The 16,971-nt window shown below is 36.6% G+C and overlaps 1 protein-coding gene across 4 annotated transcripts in view; it reads left to right on the top strand.

Annotated features, from left to right (window-relative positions):
• The window catches only part of CDH8 (cadherin 8), a 385,302-nt gene that overhangs the window by 213,340 nt on the left and 154,991 nt on the right, over window positions 1-16,971 (top strand). For all 4 annotated transcript variants that reach the window (XM_032284101.1, XM_032284100.1, XM_032284098.1 and 1 more), the window contains exons 5-7: window positions 8,027-8,194; window positions 12,057-12,244; window positions 15,464-15,717. In XM_032284101.1, coding sequence (XP_032139992.1) covers window positions 8,027-8,194; window positions 12,057-12,244; window positions 15,464-15,717 — 610 coding nt within the window. The remainder of the gene's footprint in view (window positions 1-8,026; window positions 8,195-12,056; window positions 12,245-15,463; window positions 15,718-16,971) is intronic.

Raw genomic sequence — 16,971 nt, 5'->3', positions numbered from 1 at the left:
GTACTGAAAAGTGAACATCTAAAACTAAAAATATTAGTGGCCAAAAGAAAATAAAATTTATAATTTTCTTAGAATAAGTTCTTAGTTTTAAAAATACTGATCAAAATGCATAAACAAACTTTTGATTGCTGATTCACTTGATCAACTGTATTTCCAAATGGATTGTTATATTTTAAAAATTCACCAGAAATGTATAACAGCAGATACAGTTTCTCCAAATTCAAGTCAATCTATATATCAATCTATTTATCTATCTCTCTATTTTCCTATCTATCCAGCTATCTATCTGTCTCTATAATCTCTCTCCTATCTATCTAAATCATAAATTATTAGTCACCAAGTAAGGGAAATGCCATTTTCTTTGAGCCTTATGTAGGCCAAATTATTTTCTAAAGTATTTGTCTAAGTGTTGCATTTTTTCTTTTGTGGTATATCTGTGCAAGTCAGACACTGTTGTGATTCTGTTATTCAGTGGTGAGGCAGGCATGTGTGAAAGTGTCTCTGGCTATATACACTTTATTCTTAATAACTGGTAGCATGTAGCACAAATCACATAGCTCGCAGAAAGTACGGGTACAAGACACGACCCCCTCCCCATCAAAGAATTGTCTCTTATAACCTTTTACCTCTTAACCTCATAAGTAAAAGACCTCTTTTCACAGATAATAAAATGATAATTGCACATTGAATTTGAAAGGGTTTTTGGGGATAACAAAGCGAGTGGTTTCATAACCAGGATAATGTGTTCAACAAGTCTTATTCAAAAGAGGAGTCTAGCACAGCATTTTATATCAACTGCAATCTTTGAACAGCACAATCTGGGAGACCCGTGAAGAGTGAATTACAGTAATCAGCCTTCAAAATGACAAAAGAGTCAATCAGCATCCCCTTGCCTTTCTCGTGAAGCCTCTCAATCTGGTGATATCACAGAAATTATAAAAAGAAATCTTCGTGACGGATACAAAATGCTTCTCAAATGATAACGCCAAAGACAATGGGAAGAAAAAAGAACACACACACAAGTTTAATGTTTTTGAAATGACTGAAGCTGGATTCTAATCAGAAGTGCTCCCTGGATGATGAGACATAAGGAGCAGCTGTTGAGCACTAAGAGGAACTTAGGCCAGTCTAAGATTTAAATTCTTAAGCTCCTGAACCAGGAAAATCTCCATTTGATTGAATAACCTGAAGATAAAATCATGTCTTAAATACAGGAGAATCAAACACAACCGTCTATTCACAGCAAGGTAATGAATGTTGGTTTCAAAGCAAGATGATCCGCCTTTTCCTTATAATTCTTCTACCGGAATTCACTGCCACCGGCCCCTCCAATCTTCTTCTACCCCCAGTGTCAGGTTCAAATTTCCACTGAATTAACTTCATGGAGAATGGAAGGTTCTCATTAATTGAATTATCTTATTTGCTTGAATTTTCAAAAGGAAGTTCCAGGAAAACTTCTAAAATATAATGGTTTGTATTCCCTCATTTGGAACTCCTACGCAGCTTAAGCTACTGAGACTTCAGGACCCCTGAATACCAAGTGTGATTTTCCCTTCTCAAAACTGCAAAATGTTACAGCCCCACATTTTCAAGGAAAGTTTGTCCTGGGGATATCTTGTCATTAGTCCAAGGCTAGCTGATTACAAATGGATCTAAATCTAAACCCTAGAGCCATTACTGAGTTGAAAATTTACAAAAGTAAAAAATAAAAGATGCGATCAGATGATTTTATCAACCCAACAGTCTTATTCTGGAATTTCTATGCTGAAAAATGATCTAAGCTATTTTCTTTATCGTGAGGTTATTTATCAAATAACCTCATCAAGAATTTTATTAATTGCTTCAGAAGAAAGCATTTGGTCTTATTGCTTCTCCTAAAAGGGAACACTAACGTGGTCGCCACATTGGCATAATGGAAGCTTAAATTTATGTGAGCTTCTGAACATGTTGCTGAGTGTTGAGAATGTGTGACTATAAGCATGCTAGGGACGTGGATACTACTGCTGCTTGACCAATCACCGAAAAAGACAGACATGATTTAAGTCTTGGGCAATGGGAGGTTATTCAAAGTAGCACCATCAAAATTTGCTTTAAATTAGTTTATTTTGGCAACTAGTGATTCAGAGTCTTCTCTCTTGCTTTTTAGAATAAAAGTTGAAAATGGGTAAGCAATGCCATTTTACTGATGATTTAAGCCACTTTTTAGCATTCATAGTTCAAATTTTTTGACTTCTCAAATCTGAGAGCTTAAATCCTTCTCAAATTTGAAAATAGTCTTCCCTAATTACTATATTTTGTGTATTAGGTTGTATTTCATACCAAGTAATTTAAAATAGGGGAGTTCTCTCTTGTCCATAATTTTATTTACTCATTCATTTGTTTTACTGGACACAGAGTTTCTCGTCAAACACATTTATTTCCATAAAAGAAACAGCCTGAAGCTACTAGTGCTTGGGAGATAAGCTAGCCAAAGCAGGAGAAAAGAAGTAGAAGGAAATTGTAAGCCTATTTTCATCTTCTATTTTAGGAGCTTGTCGATATCTTGAAATATCTATGGAAGCGAAATACATTGTGAATAGGAATAGTAAAGTTAAGTACCATGTGTAAATAAGCCACAGCACAAAGAGAAAAATAAGAGGATCCAGGGCAATCGTGGTTTCCTCTATCCTGCTTTACAGCCACAAAGTAGCATAAAAAGGGTTCCACAAATTCTGTCTTGGATTTTTTAATGAGTTTCTGTTAGTCATGGGGTTGAGACTAGAGGCAGTGGACTCAGGAAAGCAAGAGCTTTTCATTATTCAGTTTGAACTTAAGCCAATTAACTCTGCTGCATGCTCTAAAGAAGGCTTGGAGAGCCCCCCTACTCGCCTTAGAAATCAGAAAAACTACTCCCAACGTTGCAGAAGAAAAGAAGAGATGCAACGACTCTCAGAGGTGCAGCTTCCCAGTGGGGTCATCTTGAGCAACTCACTTAACTGAATGCGTATTACTCTCATTTTACAGGTAAGAAAGCAATCTGCCCTGCCTTCTTAAGGAGCGGGTCTGGACCACAGTACATTATTACATTGAAGTATTTTTGAACTATAGATGTCTGTGTAAGAGTGATATGTGGACAAAATGTCTGGCACTTGGACAAAGTCTCAGTATTGTAACCGTATATTTTAGGATCTTGTCAGCAATGAGACAATTGAGGAGAATTTAACAAAGGGACTATTGACAAAGGTATGGCCCAGTTAAGAGAGACCTTCATGGAAGAATGCAGCACCAGATGTTAGCAAGAGAAGTATCACCAAGACTCCTAGACCTTAAGGAGCAAAGGAAGGTGGCAGTTATTTGACACCAGGTAGAATTTTACTTCAATGATATCTGTAAATAATAACCTGAGTGGCCAAATACAGGAATAAAGTCTTTGGAGGAGTCTTTGTGGGAGTAATTCATACAACCTCCTAGGCTAATGTATGTTGGTGGAACCTAACAAAAAGCCAGAGAGTAAGGGAGTTAGTTGAGACAATCTCTTATGGCCACCCTTCCATGCCAACACTAGGTGGACAGCACTGGGCAGTGAACTTGTAGGAGCAGTTGGAGAATATTCTGTATTCTAACCATTATCCACATAAGCATTAAAAATTCTGGTTGGGGAAGCTTAACAGTGTGGTTGGGTGACTATTGTGTACCAGGAACTTTGCCTGAATTATCTCATAGCATCTTGGAATATCCACAGTGAGAAGCTGATTATTATCTCTGAGAGGATATAGAGTTCTGGTGAGTTCAGTAATTTATTCATGGTTGCAAAGTTAGTAAGCTTAAGACTAAGATAAAAAATACAGGCCGGGTGCGGTGGCTCACGCCTGTAATCCCAGCACTTTGGGAGGCCTAGGCGGGCGGATCATGAGGTCAAGAGATCGAGACCATCCTGGCCAACATGGTGAAACCCCATCTCTACTAAAAAATACAAAAAAAAAAAAAGCAGGACATGGTGGCACCTGCCTGTGATCCCAGCTACTCGGGAGGCTGAGGCGGAAGAGTCGCTTGAACCCAAGAGGTGGAGGATGCAGTGAGCCGAGACTGCACCACTGCACTCTAGCTTGGCAATAGAGACTACGTCTCAAAACAAAACAAAACAAAACAAACAAACAAAAAAAAAACAAACTTGCTTGACTTCAATTATGAGGGGAGCATTTATGAGCGGAATCAAACTTGAAAATACATGGTTGACCCTTGAACAACACAGGTTTAAACTGTGAGGGTCCACTTACATGCATATTTTTTTCATCATGTATTTTGGAAATATTTCTGAGATTTTCAGTAATTTACAAAAATTGACAAATGAACCATGTAGCCTAAAATATAAAAAAAAATGAGAAAAATGAAGGTCATGAATGCATAAAAGGTATGTCAATGCTATTGTTACAGGAAAAGAGCCCCAATCTAGACTCCAAGAGAGGGTTCTTGGATCTCACGCAAGAAAGAATTCAGGGTGGATCTGTGTAATAAAGTGAAAGCAAGTTGATTAAGAAAGTAAAGGAATAAAAGAATGGCTATTCTATAGACAGAGAAGCCCTGAGGGCTGCTGGTTGCCCATGTTTATGATTACGTCTTGATTATATGATAAACAAGGGATGGATTATTCATGCCTATCCTTTTCAGACCATGTAGAGTAACTTCCTGAGGTTGCCATGGCCTTTGTAAACTGTCATGGCATTGGTGGGAGTGTAGCAGTAAGGACAACCAGAAGTCACTCTTGTTGCTATCTTGATTTTGGTGGATTTTGGCCAGTTTCTTTACTGCAACCTGTTTTATCAGCAAGGTCTTTATGATCTGTATCTTGTGCTGGCTCCCTTGCTCATCCTCTAAGTTAGAATGCCTTAACGGTATGGGAATGCAGCTCAGAAGGCCTCAGCCTTATTTTACCTAGCTCCTATTCAAGATGGAATTGTTCTGGTTCACAAGGTCTCTGACACTATTCTATTTATATGTTAATCGACTGTTTGTTTTATCAGTAAGATTTGTGGTCAATGGTAGGTTATTAGCAGTTAAATTTTGGGGGGGAGTCAAAAGTGACATTCAGATTTTCAGCTGCACATGGGGTCAATGCCCCAAACCTCTTGTGTTGTTCGAGGGTCAGCTGTATATGTCTCTTAGGTAGTATGAAGCTGTATACCTCAATGCTGGAGGGTAAAAAGACTTTTGCAATTGATAAAGTCCCATGAAGCATTTCTTGTCCTATTTGATAAAAAGATTCTCCACTGTGATGCTTCACTTATATTCTGATATAACTTGTAGAGGCTAACCCAAAGGTGTTATTTCCAAGTGAGTAGAAAAAAATCTATTTTAATTCCAAATGCCTGAAAGACATCACAGTTTTGTTTAATTTTACATTTTCACTTTCACAATATATAAACGAAACCATGAGAATAATACATACCAATCTTTTTTGACTCGGAGAAGTTGGAGTTCTTTTATGCAAATAATCTAAGAAGTCTCATGCATAGGCTTCACGTCATCAACTTTCTTGAAAAAAATTGCTGCCTTCCTTGGAGAACTACAATATTTTGCTCTGATTATTAGAAGCTTCATGTCAAATTGCAAAGTCCAATGGATGGCCTTTGGTGATGAACTTAGAATATGGTGGTACAAGCATTCATGTAACTGTCACGGGAGGAAAACAATGTTTTAATCATTTTTTTTTTTTTTGAGACGGAGTTTCACTCTTGTTACCCAGGCTGGAGTGCAATGGCGCGATCTCGGCTCACCGCAACCTCCGCCTCCTGGGTTCAGGCAATTCTCCTGCCTCAGCCTCCTGAGTAGCTGGGATTACAGGCACGCGCCACCATGCCCAGCTTATTTTTTTGTAGTTTTAGTAGAGACGGGGTTTCACCATGTTGACCAGGATGGTCTCGATCTCTTGACCTCGTGATCCACCCGCCTCGGCCTCCCAAAGTGCTGGGATTACAGACTTGAGCCACCGTGCCCGGCCGTTTTAATCATTTTTAACTGAAAATCTGAGCCATAATGAAAATCTTCTAGGTGGTGAAAATGCATATTCATAGCAGAATAGCTATCTTGGTATCTCAACATGCTAATATAATGAGGTTTTGTTATCTTTGTTGCTGTGTTTTGCTTATCTGTTTATTTTCTTCTCAACAATGCCTCACAGTAATCTAAATCTGAATGATTGCTATATTTCTACTTTTCTTTCTGTTTTTATTTTTAAGTATATAGGTATGATCTATGAGTTATATTATGATGGGATCAAATGCTGAAACAAAGCATTACATTGAAAAATATCATCATATTATTACAAATGTTTCCAAATAAGCAAGGTTATCTAATTCAGTACTCCCTGAATGGGAAGCTCTATTATTAAAGTTGTGTCAGAGTCTAATAAACTGTCTGAGAACTCACAGTTCTTCCCAGAGCCTGCTCCCTGCATAGGTGCATTATATTTCCCTGGTCACTCTTGGGACTCAGTTGCTACTTAAATGATTCAGGGACTTGAAATCCTTCCAATGCTTGTATAGACAGATAATTTAAGTAAACCATAGGAGCCATAAAAAAAAAAAATACAACTTCAGAAGTGGCCAAGGCAATGGCTCAGCTTCAATTTGAACTGAACATGTACAGTGCCCCTTGGTTAGAAGTGAAGGGGGTACATTATCTTTAATCTGGACATTTTTTCTTTTAACTTGTCCAGAGATGTAACACACATTGATTCAATAGATATATTATGGACTAGCCAAAATATGTTTTATTGTGGACATTTAGCAATATGGGGAAGGGGCATCTTATCACATAGAGTTAAGTAAAAATTCAGGAAATAAACAAATACAATGTTATCATACTAATACATATCTCAGTCGTTTGACATGAGAAAATAAGAAATAGCTGCAACATTTATCTATATGGGAAGGCTTTACTCAGGTACAGTATATTGTACAATGAAAAATTATACAACTGTAGGAAGTAGTGAGGTGAAACTCTATGCAGTGATGAAAAAGTGTTTCAAAAACATCTCCTGTGAGAAAAAGTAAGTCTCAGAATGCTGCCTACATTATGATCATGTCTGTGTTTAAATATTTATATGCACATTTGTGTGTATGTACATATCATATCTTGCCTGGGAATTTTGCACATCAAAATGTCAGCATTACCTCTGAAAAAATATGTGGCAGTAGAGACAGAGCTAAATACTTTTGATTTTCAAAATAACTTAAGGAGTATCTAAGCAAATTTTGGATCTTTAACAAGAATATTAAATTACTAGTGAAACAAACAGAAAAACCCACATGAAACCCTGAATATATATCAGAAGAAAAAACTTTAAGATTTGAGCAGTGATTAATTTTATCGTATTTTATGTAATTTTATATTTTACTTACCTTTTCCTATATCTTTCTATATTTCTAAAATGTTTGATTCTTTTGCAAAGAGAAGAGGTATTTAAACAATTAAAATATAAACATAGTTGAACAGTAGATTAGAACTTAGACACTTGACTATATTAATTCTGATTGGTATTTTATTCATCTGAGTTAATTCTAAGAGGCATTTATTTATTTCATCTCTCTAATGTATTTGTGAATTTCAGAATAATTTATCTTTGACCTCAGAGCCTTCAAGCCATTTGTGTATTTACTCCTCTTGTAGGGGAATTGGAATCCGTGATAAATTGGAGGATTCTTTCACTTCCAGGGCTTTCTGGGATAAATGAGGCTGGGTTATGATATACTTTTTAATTCGGTAGGCAAGGGTATGCCATTCAGTTTACTTTCTACTATGTATTTTTTCGAGTTCTTTTTTATACATTATAAAATATATTTTTGCAAGTTATCTGTAAATGTCTATGTAATCTTTCTCCTTGATACATCAGGCACACACCAATCAAATGTCAGGAGAACACAGAAAATTGTCTGAGTAGGGACTTGGTGTATGCTCGCATGTTTATGTGTGTGCATGTCTGAGATTAACATTTTCGTTTTTGAATTAGCTCTCTGACTGAAAGTCATTCTTCCATTTTCCCCCTCAGCTATTATAAAAACTGCCCTTCCCAACATGGACAGAGAAGCCAAGGAGGAATACCTGGTTGTTATCCAAGCCAAAGATATGGGTGGACACTCTGGTGGCCTGTCTGGAACCACAACACTTACAGTGACTCTTACTGATGTTAATGACAATCCTCCAAAATTTGCACAGAGTAAGTTAATTTCCTGCACTGGGTGAGAATCTTGGTATGATGTTTCCATTTGAATTTATATTATAATTTTTAGTGCTATTTAAAAACCTGGCAGCAACCATTGAGTGGCTTATTAAGTGCCAGGTATGGCATGATTTTGATACTAAACTTATTCCTGTTTTACAGATTACAAAGCAGTTGATAAAATTCTAATTATCAAGCATATGGTTAGTAAGAATTAGTACCAGTACACCTGACTGCCAGCTGCGCGCTCCTTTCTCTTTTGCGCGCTATCTCTCTTTACGAAAGCTTGAGAGAATGATAAAAATGAAGCTCAGATATTGCGCTATCATTAGTCCCCTTTGTTTAATAAAGGAAATCAAATCTCTAGTGCCTGAGGTAGGGAAGACAAATATGCAGTAGGCTTGCTGCAAAACGTACACTTCTCCTTCCCACAACTGGGAGGATACCAGTTAGACTCCACTCTTCCTTGCTAAAGCCATGCTCTGCCTTGGAAATTTCAACAGCATGCATTCTGGGCGGACAATGTAAAAGAATCAGGGAGACAATCATTATTTGGTGACTTTCTCATACTCTCAGAGAACACTTTCTTCTGAGCATTTATTCAAGTAATATGACAGAGACATGATTGGTTAAGGGCCTTCTGACATGGTGACTCTTAAACTGAGATATGAAAAAGTGAATAAAGTTAACCGGAACAAGGTGAAGGCATGGGAGGGAGGATGAGTAATGAAGCTAAAAAAGATATTCAAAAGCCCTGTGTCTACATACTTATTTTCTTTTTTTAAAGATTCCACTTATAAGTAAGATCAGGCAGGACTTTTTTTCCCCTCGATCTGACTTATTTCACTTAATATAATTTCCTCTAGGTTCATTTATGTTGTTACAAATGACAGGATCTCCTTTCTAAAGGCTGAATAAAATTTCATTGTATAAATATACACCACAATTTCTTTAGCCATTCCTCTGTCAGTGGATACTTGCGTAATACTCATTTCTTTGCTATTCTGAATAATCCTGCAATAAATATGAAAGTGTGGACATCTTTCCAAGGCAGTAATTTCTTTTATCAAAACATCACAGGGTACACCTTAAAGGTAGTCAATAATAAAACAAAAGAAGCCCTGTGAAAGGATGGTGTACAACCCTGCATAGGGATGGAAATAATTTCACTGCAGCTGAAGTAGAGAGTGGCAGGGGAAAGTGCTGGAGCAAGAGTCTAGAGAGTTAGGTTAGTCGGAAATTAGTCATACTTAGATTTGAAGGCCATTTTAAGTATGAGGACCTTTATCCTAAGATCATTAGGAAGCCATTTAAAGATTTTAAATTCTAGGTTGAGTGACAGGCTCTGGTTCCAGGGAAATTGGAAATTGGAAAGGAATTAAATCTGGCCTTCTTACAATGTCTTCTTTTCTTTGCAGCCAGTTAAAGACTTATTTGCAATCATTCACATAAAGGTGATGGTATCCCTGGCAAGCAAGGGTGGTTGTGTTGTATGCAGAGAAAATATATGGGTGTGATGCATAGTTGAGTTATAGAGGACAAAAGTCTAAGGATATATTGCATTTTCAGTTTAGAAAGATAGATAATCATATTTCTAACATGAAAAATTAGATGCATGTTGGTGCTATTTGTTGTTATAGGAAATACCATAGAAAAACTGGTTTTTAAAGAGATAAAGGAGGGAAGGTGAAGGCAGGGGGAGAGGGAAAGTGTGTAATAAGAAGAGAGTGTAAGAGAGAGAAATGTGTATGGATCTTGAAAATGACACATTTAAGATATCTTTGAGAATTTATCTGAAGAAATTTCAAGCCAGAAAAAAATTAAAAGAGATGCATTTTCATTAAGACTTTTAGAATTTTTACATCTGGCAATTCATAAATCAGACAACAATGCAATCCTTTTAAACAAAATTATTGAAACGGAGAACGCCATTTCTCTGTCCCTCATTTTTTTTTTTGTCTTCGTGGTTGTCATTACAGTGACCAATGCAAGAAACAATATTTCAAAGATGATTGTTCAATCCAATAGTGGCAGATCAATTTCAAAAGTGTGCCTTTTCTTAGAGATAATAATTATTAGCTATGATCACACTGATAGAGATGAGGAGAAGACACAGAATAGGAGTAGGAGTGGATAAAGAAATGTTCCATTTGCTTGGCTTCCCAGTGCTCCCGATGTAGGACTAGCAGCACGGCATGGTCCCTTGCTGGCTTATTTGTTTAATAAGCATACTGAAAGGGATCATCTCAAACCTTACCTGGAATATAAAGTTTGTAGGAAATGGACTCATTATACCAATTATGAGAAAACTGGGAGACTTTGCTTAACATGAGGATTTTCAGTCCCTACCTTATGGCAAAACTATTTGGAAAATGTTTCTAATCCCCAGTCCCATAACTTTGTGATTGCAAGAGAGATGCTTTTATCCCATTATTAAGTAAAGGGGTGTTAGTGCTGTAAGAAACTTTACTGTTATGTTGAGCATAATGAGCCTTAGTTTATCCAAGGGTCTCAGTGGATTTGAGTTCAAACTAGATTAGGCAATATTCTCCAGATTTTATTTTTCCTTTTGGGTTTTTAGTTCATTGAATGTTTAATTTTCTCTTGTTGTGGTTACAAAGGGACTAAAACTTTTTGGTTTTCTGAGTTTGGGTTCCCCAGAAACAGACACTGAGACAAGAATTTGATTGTAAATGTAACTTGGAGATGGGACCAACAAATGCCAGTGTAAAAAGGAGAGAAAGAAAAAAAAAATAGCCAAAAAAGAGGTACTATTGAGTCAGCTACCACTGTGTGTTACCAGGAACTTTATCCCATTGGAGAAAGTCTGAACCATTGTACAGAAGGAAAAGAAAGGAAAAAACTGAAAGTTATCCTACCACAAAAAGGAGAGACCTAGAATTTTACATACTAACTCCTGTGAGTCTTTGAGGGCTGCTTCTGTAGAAAGCATTAATTTTCTGGCATTTCTGCCCTGACATTCAGTGGGCAAAATGGGTTGTGAAGGCCAGAAATAACCCTCAGGCAAAAAAATGCGGGAGTGGCAGTTAGATGTAAGACAGGTGTGCACTAGAGTAGTAATGGCCAGGGGTTATGGTTGGGGCACCAACAACTTCCTCTATACCAATGAAAATGAGTGACAGCAGTAAAACAACTAAAGTGACTTGAATCAAAATCTACTAATGCCACTAATTAGACGCACTTTATTGCCCCCATAGGAGAGTGAATATACACTGTAATTGTATTTTGCCTAGAAGTGTTGAAGACAGGATTTTTGTCTTCAGAGCAATGAGGACTTTAGCAACAAGAGGTGTGTTTCATGTGTCTGAGCAGTTTGCTGTGGGGCGCAGCAGAAGTTCAGTAATTGAATTTTATCAAAAATGGTCTAAAAGTCTGTATATACAAAGGTAAATTCAAAAGCGACTTCCAGTGTGTTATGCATTGTATCTTTCTGTGTTGAAATTAGCTTAATATTTTATGTTGGCAACAACGAAGATCCCCATGGGCAGTAATTGTGATTATATAGCAGACAGGAAAAAGTATACACATAGATTCACTAATAATCTTGATATAACTGCTCCAAATATATACTTGGTAAACATATGGTTGAATAAGTTTCATATCTCAGAAGAGCCTTGAAAAGGGATCATGCCTTCTTCTGGGAACTGTTTGTCTCTGGTTCAGTTAAAAGACTGAACAATTCCACAAGGGAAATGGGTATTTCTGTCTTTTCCATCACTTTTTTGGTAGCATCTATAAAAATACCTAGAACAAAGGAGGTGCCCAACAGATATTTGCCAAATGAATGAATGAATGGTTGAAATTTGTGCAACACTCATTGCTTCTCCTTTTTTTAAAGGCCTGTATCACTTCTCAGTACCAGAAGACGTGGTTCTTGGCACTGCAATAGGAAGGGTGAAGGCCAATGACCAGGATATTGGTGAAAATGCACAATCATCATATGACATCATTGATGGAGATGGAACAGCACTTTTTGAAATCACTTCTGATGCCCAGGCTCAGGATGGCATTATAAGACTAAGAAAAGTAAGCTAAGGAAACTTTTATTCTTCTTCAAAATACCTCTTTGAAACTTGAGTTTTAAATTTGAGGGACTTGTGTGGACTTACTGACAGAACGGTAGAGCTGGTAGATGTTTAGCTTTGAGTAGTAAGACAAAGTAACCAAAGTCCTTTTGTCACCTCTTATCTCTTGAGCCCACTTCAGATTTCAGCTAAAGATCTGATAATTAGCTACCGTAATAATGCTGGTCCCCCAACTTACCCATTACCCATAACCACAGGAATTTACTTAGTCCTTGTACAGGGCCCTTCAGCCATGTGGGGAAGTCAATACCCTCTGAAGGCAGCCCTCCACCAAACGGGGAGAAAAATTGGTGGACAGTTACTATTGTTTGGAGAAACTACTCTGAGGCACATTGTTTAAGGTTGTAAACAATGAGAACAGTGAGAACAGGCCTCAGTTGCCCACAGAGGTGACAAGTTCAGTGGCTTTTAGTCTTTCTGTATATATCTCTCTTCACGTTTGAACTCTTGCTTCCTGAAGTATCTCCCCCAAATACAGTGAAGCTTCCCAAGTCCTTAGGAAGGCTGTGCTTTCATGGGAACTAAAATAAATAAATAAATAAATAAATAAATAAATAAATATACAGGCTGAACATTCAGGTTCAGTTATCCTGGCTTGCCCTAGTGCCTGAAGGACAGGGCCAACCCTGCTACCAGTGCATACTCAAAACTATAACTGAGAGGTTTGAGCATTATGGGAAATGAAGCTCATCTTTCCCTTACTTCTGGGGAGGGAGCTACCATTGAAGAAAGAAACATCTTCATAACAAGCACATATAATATAGGAAAATTTGAGACTTCTTTTGTTAGCTGTCTCTTGTTTCTATGGTAGATGTAAAAAATTCTGTACAATATTTTCCATTTATATTTCTCATAATAAAATCTACACTCACAAGAAATGCGTATGGCATAGTTCATTACATTATAGTAACAAAACATTTGCAAGGAAAATACTTTTTGATCCTTGTCCTGATTATTTTCTTCAACATTGTTCTTCAAATCTTTGTCATGAAGTAAGTCAAACTAGTTTTTAAATAGATTTGCTTGTCCTCAAATAAGATAGATGGTAGACCACACTATTGGGATTCAATAATTTTTTTTCACTTTCTTCATTAGCATTACACACATATGACTGTAAGGTTACTATCTGAATCTCCATTAAGTTACATGGAGATCTATTTCCAGTGGTCTTGCCCTTAAAATGCCCCACTGAAGAAATCTTAACAATGAAGACCTAAAGTTTTCTGAATATTCTTTTGAATAAATAATAATTTTAAAAATTAAATTTGAAAAATATGTCTACATTTATTTTAACTTTCTGTTGAGCAACACTATCTTTCTACCAGAAAGTTTAGCATTAAAAACTGTAAAACATTTAAAAAGTCATGTTTGAAATAAAGTATGGTATAATACTTGAGTCAATTATTAAGTAACCCAGAGTCACATTTTCCTTGGCTAACAATTTCTAACGTCACTTTTATTGTTATTATTCCCATCTTTTTCTGCCTTAAGGTGCTCTTATAAACCAAAACAATTAGCCATTGGCTGTATTTTTATTCGCTGTTATTTATAAACTTGGAAGCATATACTATACACCTTGACACCAAGTAAAATATGTATTTTACCCTAGAGAACAGTGCATAGGAGTGGTATTCCTACAATCTGTAGGCCGTCTTTTTTGTCCCATAAAATTCTTAGGACACCAGAATCTGTCTGGGTTCATTGTCGTTATGTTGAGTGGGAACAAGCAGAACATGATCTGTTATACTTAACAATGTTTGCGAAGAGTTTAAAATTGCAAAATGGTTATAGTAAAGCTGATTGACAAATTGTGAATATGCTGATGTTGCATGATCTATTCATGGATGCATGTGCCTAGTAATTTTAGAATAGATAGGAAAGTGAGTGCTTGCCTGGTTTACTAGACAATATGGCAAAAAAAAAAAAAAAAAAAAAAAAAAAAAAAAAAAAAAAAAAGAGCCAAGTCCCATTAGATCAAAATTCAAATGTAAAATCCAACACAATATTTTGAAATAAGAATATATAATTAAGCTTGCCCTGGAATTCTGAAAGATTTCACCAGTGCCAGTTTGTCTTCTAGCTTATTTTTAAAAATCTTTATTGCACATTTAAAGTTCTATTTCTCATGAGAAATTTGTACTGTGGATGTTTACTGTCTCTTTGAGCCTTGACAGACCTGCATTCTTGAAATTTGAAGTATTATGAGCCACCATGAATTGGTCTACAAAGGTGCTAGTGCACGTGGGCTTCTGGCTTATTGAAGGGGACTGTCTTCTTTTCATGTAGCTTTACTTACCTAGGTCAAGGACCAAAGTCTCTCAGAGTTTTACAGAATGAAGTAATAATATGTCAGAAATATTGTCAGTAATGGAGTAATGAGGTAATTTCAAATTGCTTTTAAGTGGTTGGTGGGGGCACAGTTAGACTCAGTTATCTATTTATACTACTCACATCATTTCTTCTTCTAAATATAAACACAAGAACATACATAGATATCGGTGTACATATTTCTTTATTTGCCCACCAGCTTCATAGCATAAACTCATAATAGAAAACCTAAGAATGTCCTAAAAAATAATAAACCTCATTTTAGCCACATGGTCAGTAGAGTAGCAATGCTTTAAAGTGAAATCAGAAAATACTCTTTGTGGGGATTAGTGCTAAATTATGCTTTATAATGTCTCCTTGGACTAAACAATGATTATTTCTAGTTCTTTACATTTCACACTCTGTTGCAGAGATGATAAAATATTCTTCCCAGATAGAGATTGTGTTCGACGTTGCCTTATCTCCCACCAGCAGAGGCCCGATTAAATGACTGATTAGTATGCAGGTCATGCTGTCACTAGTAAAATTTTATTATGACTCTGAAGTGAAATTTTGATGGCACAATTCATGACTATGAATATTTTGTGAATTCCAAGTGAAATGAGCAAAACAAAACAATAGGAGATTAGATTCACTGAGCTTGTATAATAAACAGATATCAATAAATGCCCGTAAAATTTACAGGCTGAATCTGGGGGACTGGAGAGTGATCCTATTAAGGCTCACAAATGGGTTTAAATGCACACAACTTTCATCCATCAGCATTATACTCATTTGTTCTTGCTGCTGTGGTCATTAGTGAGAAGCATTTATCTTTGTCATTTCTTAACAGCCTCTGGACTTTGAGACCAAAAAATCCTATACGCTAAAGGTAGAGGCAGCCAATGTACATATTGACCCACGTTTCAGTGGCAGGGGGCCCTTTAAAGACACGGCGACAGTCAAAATCGTCGTTGAAGATGCTGATGAGCCTCCGGTCTTCTCTTCACCGACTTACCTCCTTGAAGTTCATGAAAATGCTGCTCTAAACTCCGTGATTGGGCAAGTGACCGCTCGAGACCCTGATATCACTTCCAGTCCTATAAGGTATTTTTCTTTTAAAAGGAATACTGGCTACTGGAAATGACAAGCAGATCAGTACAAAATGCACTGTGTGCACCTTCTGTGTGGCTGTCCTTGGGACAATGCTCACATGACCAAATAATGTTGGTTAGCACATACTGTGTGTGTGTGTGTGTCATGTGTGTATACATGTGCATGTGTGCCTACTAAGTGCTACATAGAGCCCAGAGCCAGGAGCATGAAAATGAATACAGCTATTCCAGCTCTCAGAGAGCTCTATGAAAATGCAAAGTTGCAAATGTTTGCAACACACTTGGGTGGATCTTGTTATTTTTATGTTTTTGTTTGTGCTTTTTTTGTTTGTTTGTTTAGCTTTGGGCAAGCATTGCTAGTTTCTCTTCTGTCTCTTTTGACAGTTATGGTGAATTACATATTAGAATTTAGAGGCATGAGACCATTGTGTCAATGCATTAAGAGGCTCCTATCTTATTTCTGCATTTGGTATTTGGCTTTGAAATTATCTTTTTATCATTTCTTGGACGTTTCTGATCGGTCAGCATATCTGGCTTGGTGTCTCCCAGATAAAAATCATTCTCTGCCATTTCAAAAATACCTTTTGTTTTTTCTTTTTCTGCTCAAAAATTTTTCCCAGGATGCAAAATAATTCTTTATTAAAGCGTTTCTGCCTTTTTTAGAAATGAAGCTCGGTTTGATTATTTTTTCTGTTGTATCTTACACATCTTTTTTCTTTTTCCAGTCACCCAAATGACAGGACAGGTGCTCCAGCTAAATAGCTTTCTTCCTAAAGCCCACTGAAAATCTATAACTTCTATGCTGGTCTCCAAGGGTGAAGTGTTGGCTAATGATGTGTTTGAGTGTGGATTTCAAATATTGTCTTAGAAATATCTGTTGCAAAATAAAGGAGCTAGAGAGCGAAAATTAGACGGAGGAATACAATTTTAAAGAACTGTCCAGCTAATTTCTGAGTTAGATGTCAGCTCATACCAAACCCTTTCAATTTGCAAGTCACAGATAATTAGGGCAGACATGTTTCCAATTACTTCATTTGGGGAAACCCTGGTAAAGTGAATTCTCTGTAGGTTTATTTAGTCAATTTTAAAAAAAAAAGTATTAAATTCCTGCTACTCATAAGGGTGTTGAAACTATGAGACTGAGATTAAAACTCTGCAGAACAGTCAACACCCCAAATTATTTGAGCTTGTACAAAAATTATTTACCCAGAACAACACTTTCTGTTTTTAAACACAAATTATTTCT

Source organism: Sapajus apella, unplaced genomic scaffold, assembly GCF_009761245.1.
Source record: "Sapajus apella isolate SASKATOON/1434 unplaced genomic scaffold, GSC_monkey_1.0 scaffold15, whole genome shotgun sequence".
In the NCBI taxonomy this organism is placed as follows: domain Eukaryota; kingdom Metazoa; phylum Chordata; class Mammalia; order Primates; family Cebidae; genus Sapajus; species Sapajus apella.
This window is presented reverse-complemented; position numbering and strand designations above follow the sequence as displayed.